Here is an 8,062-nt window from a genome sequence, read left to right on the forward strand (position 1 = left end):
CGGCACGGCACGTCGCGCCGCGCCGCGCGGCCAAGCCGCCCGTGGACCACAGGGGTGGGGATGGGGATGGGGATGCGGATGCGGATGCGGGACGGCGCCGCCAGAGCATCGCCGCCCGCGCTCGCCCCGTCCCACCGCGACCTCACCTGCGCCGCGCCGCCCGCGCCGCCCAGCGCGCTCCCAGGCTGCAGCGCGGCCCCAGGCGGCGGCGGGCGACAGCGCCTGCGCGCGCGGCCGCCCTCCCACGTGCCGGGAGCGCAGCCGGCGATTGGCGCGGCCCCGGGCCCCGCGTGCCCCCGGCAGGCGCGGGACGGCGCGGCCGGACATGGGGGAAGGAGAGGCCGATTCGCCGCCGGCGGCAGAGAAGAAAGGGGCAGAGGAGGAGGAGGAGGACTTCGGCTACCGGCTCTTCCCGGACCGGAATAAGAAGCCGCAGAGCTTCCTGGTCCGCAGCCTCTTCACCTTCCACAATAAGTGCCAGCTGATGCTGAGGCTGACCCTGCAAACGAGTAAGCGCTCCCCCGTCCTCCCGCGGGCCCGGCCGAGGTGCCGAGGCGGAACCCGGGCCGGCCGCGGCCGCTTGCGGCGGTGACCTTGTGACGCGGGTCCCGGGGACGGCCGTGCCCTCCTGCCGCAGCGCCCCTGCGGCGGCCGGCCTGGGCCCCAGCCGGTGGCGGGGTGGGGCTGCTCATTTAGGAACACGCTGATTTTGGTTAAGACAAAATGCAATCTCGAAAATAGCTGAGAGAGGCTTTTTTCTTGTAAGAAGGTTCTCCCGTACTTCTCTTTTTTTACTGAGAAATTGAGATGATTTGTCAGATTTCTGTTCATTCGTGCCCCTTGCACTGTTTGATATGGACTGTGAGTGTTGACAGCAAACGATGGTCACTATAGGCTGCTCTATTTATGTTATTAGTAACAAAATAATGTCAGGAATGACTTGATTCCTGAACAGCTTTTACTCTGTATCCTGGGCTACATCAAAAAGACCATGGCTAGCAGGTCAAAGGAGGCAATTCTTCCCCTCTATTCTGCTCTCCTGGGACCCCACCTGTAGTACTGCAGCCAGGTCTAGTGCCCCCAGCAAAAGAAGAAGACGGAACTGTTGGAGAGAGTCCAGAACAGGGAGGTCAAGTTGATAAAGGGGTTGGAGCACCTCCCCTACAGAGACAGGCTGAGAAAGTTGGGGCTGTTCAATCTGCAGAAGAGAAGGCTGCATGGGAACCTCAGAGCAACCTTCCAGTGTCTGAAGGGGCATATGTGGAACCAGAGACTCCTCATCAGGAATTGCAGTGATAGGGCAAGGAATAATGAGTTCAAACTGCAACAGGGCAAATTTAGGCTAGCTATACAGAAGAAATTTTGTGCTGTGAGGGTGGTGGTGCACTGGGACAGTTGCCCAGAGAAGCTGTGGTTGCACCATGCCTGGAGTGTTCCAAGGCCCTGTTAGATGGGGCTCTGAGGCATCTGGTCGAGTGGAACGTGTCCTTGTCTAAGGCAGGGGGACTGGAACTAGTTTATCTCTAAAGTCCCTTCCAACTCAAACTATTCTATGATTCTATATCACATAGTCTGATTTGTAACAGATGCCAATTGCATTGCAATAGGATTAAACACAGCATGTATAGAGCTTTTCTTATTTGATTTTTTTCCTTGACTGTCTTTATATTTTGTTTATAGATGATTTTCAAAACTTTTGTCTAGTGAAATTGATTGCAGAAATGTTTTTCTAGATCCATATGCTCAACTTCTCCTTGAGGCTCTGAAGCAATCTGGTTGGTATGTAAACTAATTTGTCTTGTTCTGTGTAGTAACTTCGTCACCGTGATAAGTAGTGACTGAAGTTTTTCAAATTCTTTTCTGGGTTTTTGTTTGTTTGGGCCTTTCAGCACTGTCTTCAATGACCGGCACTTTTCTTGTGAAAACTGTGATGGCTGTGTCGGTGGAGGTTTTGATGCTGCCACATCTCAGGTAGGTGCTGGACCCTTTCAAAGGACTGCAATTTTTTTAGTGTTTTGTTACTAGGACTAAATCTACCCATACTGATACACGAGTTAATAGTGAAAACAAGACAAATGAAAGATGTTCCATGGCATTGGAACTAGTACATTTCAGTATGATAAGGCTGTTAATGTTGAAAAACACCAATCCAAGGACCCTAAATGCTGTCAGTGGTGTGTCTCAGAGAAGTAAAGGGGGTGTTGCAACTTAGTGAAAAGATATCTGTATCTCTTCTTCTGCAGATTGTTCTGTGTCAGAATAACATTCGCCAACAATCCCATATGAACCGGGTGGTCACACATGAATTGATTCATGCATTTGATCACTGCCGTGCACACGTTGACTGGTTTAAAAATGTCAAACACTTGGCATGTTCAGAGGTAAGTTAAAATGCTTCTAATGTTGTCATTTTATTAATTATTGCTGGTTATTAGGGTTGCTTGGTGTTGCATGGTCTGTTACACACAATTAATTTGTTTTAATCCTGTTAATTCATTTTGTCCTTTCTGTCAGGTCAACCTAAATAGTTTTGTTCAGAAAACAAATACTTAGTTGTCACAAATATTAGTAAGTTAATGTCATGCTAAGTAGAATGTGATCGCTGTGCGTGTTAGAAATGGTTATTGACAAATAAGAGAGTTGTTAGAAGTGAAAACACATTTGCACATTAATCAAATGCTTATAGAATTCTTTTTATCCCATGGAAGTCATGGTATGTTGGATAGTTGTCACATTAACCTTGGTTTTATTTAGGCTTTTTTGATTAACAAAAAACTTGTCTTTTCCTGTAACATTCATTTTTTGAGTAATTGTGATATTGCTGCTAGTACACTGTACTTATGAATCCATCACCTTTGGATGAGGTTCTGAGCAACCTGGTCTAGTGGAAGGTGTCCCTGCCCATGGCAGGGAGATAAGAACTTGATGGTCTTTAAGGCCCATTACAACCCAAACCATTCTATGATTCTGTGGTTTCAGAGGACATTTGAGTATTAAAGGCCTTAATACTTGCCACTTTAGGAGGTGAAATTAAATGGAGCACAGGCTGGGAGGGATTCCTCTTGTGTATGTTACACAGGTGGTGTGTGTATGAATCTGTATACTTTTATTTGATTTCTGATGTAATCCATATCATGTTGTCACAGAAAAGTTTATTCCAGGCTCAGCTTCACTCTTTCATTTCTGATTCTTCTATCTGCTTTCCTGCCAAGTGGCACAGGGAGCCAGGGAATGTGAGCTGTGGTCAGTTCATAACACTTTGTCTCTGCTGCTCCTTCATCCTTGCACTCTTTCCCTGGTCCAGCTTGAGGCCCTTCCCACGAAATACAGTTCTTCACGAACTGCTTCAACATGAGTCTTTCCCTTGGGCTGCTGTTCTTCAAGACTTACTCAGCTTGAGTTCTTTCCACAGCATAGAGTCTTTCAAGAATGGACTGCTCCAGCATTGGTCCCCCAAGGCTGACAGAAAATGTACTCCTGCATGGGCTCTCTATGGGCTGCTGCTTTTTTCAGGGCACGTTTGTCTCTTGTGTCATGATGTCTTCCTTGGACTGCAGTGTGGATATCTGCTCTCTACTGTGTTCCTTCAGAGACTGCAGGGAAACAGCCTCTGTCTCCATGGTCTTCTCCTCTGATGCCTGCAGCACCTCTTCCCCATCCTTCCTCAGTGTCTGGGGGGCTGTTTCTTTCACATTTTCATCATTCCTCTGTCTCACAGCTGCCCTGTAGGTTTTTCGCCCTTTTTTGAATGTGTCATCACAGAGATACAACCAGCAGCACTAATGGTGGGTCTATTTTAAAACCAGTTAAAACAGTCTCTGTCTGACATAGGCTCAGCCACTTCTTCAGTCTCACAGAAGCCACCCTGGGAGGCCCCTCATTTTGCCATGTAAACCCAATACAATAATTCTTAACTATCATATGCTTTATTTTTTTGTCCAGGCATTTCCACAGTGCAGAATAAAGCGTGTAAACCTCAAAGATAAGTTTTATATAAATCATGATTGTGCATGTTCTTGCTCTTCTCAGGATTATTTGTTCACTTCAGGTCTTTTGATCACTTAATTATATGGTATTTACATTTTTTGTTGATGGCTTTTTTAATTCTTACTTTATATTTTTCATGCATTTATGTTCACTCTGGTACTTAATTATAGGAAATCAGGATTTATTTACATTTCCTAACAGACTGTGTAGGGTAGAGAATATTTAGCAGACAAGAGAAATTTTAGTGTACAGGACAAGACAGCCAAGCTAAAACATACATGCTCATTTACATGTAGATTTTTGCAAAACAGGTGGGTTACTGCTCTTCTGGTATTGCATCTGTAATCTTTGAAAGGTATCTGCCTTTCTTCCTGACTGCTCTAACAGATTCTGATATAGACCGGGGAGAATATTACTTTCCATACACACATACATATAATTTCTACTCATTTATTTAAACTTTAGGGATGTGTGAGAGGTAGTTGCTGGAGAAACTTGAAGGTTGTTGTAGTTCACTGAGACTGAGATGGATGTAAAGGGTATGGTAGTAACAGGTATTTAAGAAGTTGAAGTGGCCTCAGGAATATCCTCTACCAGCAGTTACCAGAAATATACTGAAGAAAAGCATTTGTTACAGTTTCTTTGACTTTGTATTTTCATGTCTTTCTCTGATCTTGTGATTTTTTTATTTTTCTCAATAGATTCGAGCTGCTAATCTCAGTGGAGACTGTACTTTGATGAATGAAATAGCCAGGTTTAAATTTGGATTGAAAGGGCACCATCAGGTAAAAACTGTGGCTGTTAAAATCTAATAATTTTGTTATGTAACCTACTTGGTCTTAGCCTTCTGAGTTTTCATAACTGAAAACTTTAGAAAAAGAAATAGTTGCCATGGAGTTGCTGTTTCCTCTTAACTAACCCTTAATGATCAATGCTAGGGTTTTTTTCCCACCTTGTTATTTTTATTGGAGTGAAGTCCCTGAACATTTAGTCATGTTTTAAAGCATTACCACTGACAATGGATGGCTAATAAAACCAAACAAAAAGCAGGGCTTGCAGGAAATGTAGTGGAAATGCCTTATCCATTTAAAGTGGGTGACACTCTTAAAAAGTCTTTGAAAATGGAAGGAAGCAAAATGAGAAGATTTCTAAATAATCATGTGTATTAAGTCTTGCAGGAATTATTTTTGTGAATACTAATGAAGTCTACAAATTGAGACCCAAGTGGTTGCTCATGTTAGAGTGGCAGTTAGCTTGTAGATGATGCTTACATATTTTTTGGTGTTTCAGTAAACAAACTGTAAGAAGAAGTTACCATAAAGAGAAGTACCAAAATGAAGGCCAGTAGAGAAGGCATTTCTTTGTTTTACAGCATTTCAGTTTGTAAAGAACCTAACTGATACTTGTTTCTTTCTGACTTTTTTTTTTTTGTGTCCAGGTCAAATTTTACAAATACTTAATACCTACAAAAAATGCCAAATTGTATTTTAATTCCTGTTCTAAGGAATGTCTTTTAATTATTTCATGGTTTATGTGTACATGGAAAGCTAAAACACATAGTTTACACAGGATGGAACTAAAATGTACTTTGATGCTTACTACAGATACTGTTTGACTCTTCTTTCATCAAAATTGTCGCCTGTATAATAGGAGTTAATACTTGACAAAATCTGGAAACACATTATGCTAATAATGACGGATCTTTTTTTTTTTTCCACTTTAGACTTGTGTACGAGACAGAGCAATTCGTTCCATTCTGGCTGTTAGAAAAGTTAGCAAAGAAACAGCAGAAAAAGCTGTGGATGAAGTTTTTGATGCCTGCTTCAATGATCTGGAGCCTTTTGGAAGAATCCCACACAGCAAGGCAGATGCAAAACGTGCTTACAGAGACTTTCAGAACAGAGATCGCTATACTGCTAATTTGTAAGGGAGGAGTAGGAAAAGCCATGTGAGAAATTTCATTAATACCTGATTGTTCAGTAACATCTGGAGTTATAGTCTATGCCCACAGTGCTCATGGAAACAGCAAATCTGTCAAACATATAAATTAATTTTTTAGACATTTTTCATGAATCAACTGCCGTGGAAGTAAATGGGGTAAATGAACAAGAGTAAAAACAGTGCTTCCTCGCCTGATATTCCAGAAGGATAATTTAGTATACCAAATGACTTGTCAAATACAATTCAATGTGCTTTTAATTTTTTCACTGACTGACTAGGACTTGGTTTCTGAAAATTTTGTTGTCACTGAATAAATCTTTCCATAAAGTCATTTTCCCTGTCTTCAATACACAGTAATGAACTTGATAGTCTTCATCACTTTATTTTAACAGATGGGCACCTGAACTACAGCTCTGTGCTCTAGATTTAATAACTATGGCTAAACCCAAAATTTAGTAACTGCCACATTTGCTTTTGAGCACCTCCTGAAATTCTTGGGTGGTCTAACGTTTCCAGTGGTGGGAAAGCTTTTGTGACTTGAGTCCTTTATGCCCTGAACATGCTGCTCATGTCCTCATTTTCTTTGGTATTGGAGGACTGGGGTAGGATGATCAGTGTTGCCTTCTACTGTTCTGTGTTCCAAAATGTTTTGTGATAACAGAACTATCAACATATGAAGCTTTTTCGGGCAATACATAATTTGACTGTGGTAGGGCAGCAGACTCTGGTGAGACTTGAGCTGTAGTGAGGCACTGAACTGCTCAGGAAGGGAAATGTCAGCACATGCACCAATTTCAAGAGCCTGACATGCTACAGCTAAAAGGGGGAGGTAATCCCAAGTACCTCCAGAATTTGGCAGCCTTTGACAGGGCCCTTGTTTGACTGTAGACTTGGGCTCCCGCAATCCACCTATTTATTTCACGTGCCTACAGTGTTTTGGATCTATCATTCTATAATTTCCTCCTGGGAAGTATTCAGTCATGTGATAAGTCTCCAGCCCAGTTGTCCTGCTTCTAAGGTGACTTTCAGGAACAAGATGCCTGAAGATGACAACAGTGTGTTGCCTTTTCCTGATCAGCAGCAAACACGTTGAGAAGATTAAAACCTAAGCACAGTCCTCACAAAGGACAAAGCAGAACACACACAAAGTGCCTGAGAGAGCTGATCAAGTCTGAATTGCCTGAGTTCTGTTTGTGTTGGACTATGTGTGGGTTGCATTTATTTCCAGTTGTAGCATAATTCTTGCCTACAGGAACCATTGCTTCTGGGGCTAAGCATTGATGTAGATCCCTGTAGCACTGAAAGTCATCCCCATAGTACTGGAGGAAGTTAGGGTCTTGACTAAAATTCTTCAAACCTGTGCTTTCAGTAGTTTTACAGAATTTCAGATGGAGATTTCATAATCTTAATTTCCTGGGGTAGTTCATCAGTGACTGACATAATCTCATGCCTGAATATCTGAACAGAAAAAAATGGGTATAATAACCTAGATATCTATGGAGAAAATTATACACTGAATTCTAGGCTTCCCATTCTCCATGTAGTCTCTATAGACCTGCAGTTTCCAAAATCCTCCTGAGGATCAGAGATGCCTTGAAATCCACATAATAGTATGTGTTACTATTCCCTTAACTCTTACTGTTCTTCAAGTCACCGTTTTAGTCAGTATGATATATGATACTGGGTTTTTTATAGTTCTGACATATTCTGGCAGATAATGCCTTCCCTTCATTTTACCTTATTAACCAAAGTTCTGCTTTAATGTGTGTGTGTGTTTGCATTTATATTGTATTTTGACCAATACATAGTTTGAATATATACATTTGTCTTCTATCTGGGATAAGCTTTATGAAGTCTACTTAGAAATGAAAAATATAGCAATAAAAACTAGAAATTGCAAGCATACAAACTGCTTTTTTTTCCTTTAACATTTTTGATAGGTGAACATGATGAAAATCTTGGAAAGAAAGCAGAGATAATCTGTAAGAAATATTGCTAATAAAGTGGACATTGGGCTATAGAAAGACACAATTCTTAACATATATATGTATATTGCTATGAAACAGTTGGAGACCATGTTGGGCACTAATCACAAAATGTTTGATTTTGCAATTCTTGGAGAAGTAAGGAGAGG

General features: G+C 42.0%; 1 protein-coding gene across 1 annotated transcript; it reads left to right on the plus strand.

Annotated features, from left to right (window-relative positions):
- Positions 1 to 276: 276 nt before the first annotated feature.
- ATP23 (ATP23 metallopeptidase and ATP synthase assembly factor homolog) lies at positions 277 to 7,427 on the plus strand. The gene is made up of 6 exons (XM_068190072.1): positions 277 to 509; positions 1,734 to 1,779; positions 1,890 to 1,971; positions 2,244 to 2,381; positions 4,689 to 4,772; positions 5,711 to 7,427. Exons 1-6 carry the CDS (start codon positions 326 to 328, stop codon positions 5,912 to 5,914), a joined length of 738 nt encoding a protein of 245 aa, XP_068046173.1. The 5' UTR covers positions 277 to 325; the 3' UTR covers positions 5,915 to 7,427.
- The last annotated feature ends 635 nt before the right edge of the window (positions 7,428 to 8,062 follow it).

This window comes from Anomalospiza imberbis, chromosome 5 (assembly GCF_031753505.1).
Source record: "Anomalospiza imberbis isolate Cuckoo-Finch-1a 21T00152 chromosome 5, ASM3175350v1, whole genome shotgun sequence".
Taxonomy (NCBI): Eukaryota; Metazoa; Chordata; class Aves; order Passeriformes; family Viduidae; genus Anomalospiza; species Anomalospiza imberbis.

Coding starts and splice junctions, on each gene's coding strand:
- ATP23 (XM_068190072.1), top strand. CDS start 326: ATGGGGGAAGGAGAGGCCGATTCGCCGCCGGCGGCAGAGAAGAAAGGG. Junction 1,972..2,243: donor TTGATGCTGCCACATCTCAG/GTAGGTGCTGGA, acceptor CTTCTTCTGCAG/ATTGTTCTGTGTCAGAATAA. Junction 4,773..5,710: donor GATTGAAAGGGCACCATCAG/GTAAAAACTGTG, acceptor TTTCCACTTTAG/ACTTGTGTACGAGACAGAGC.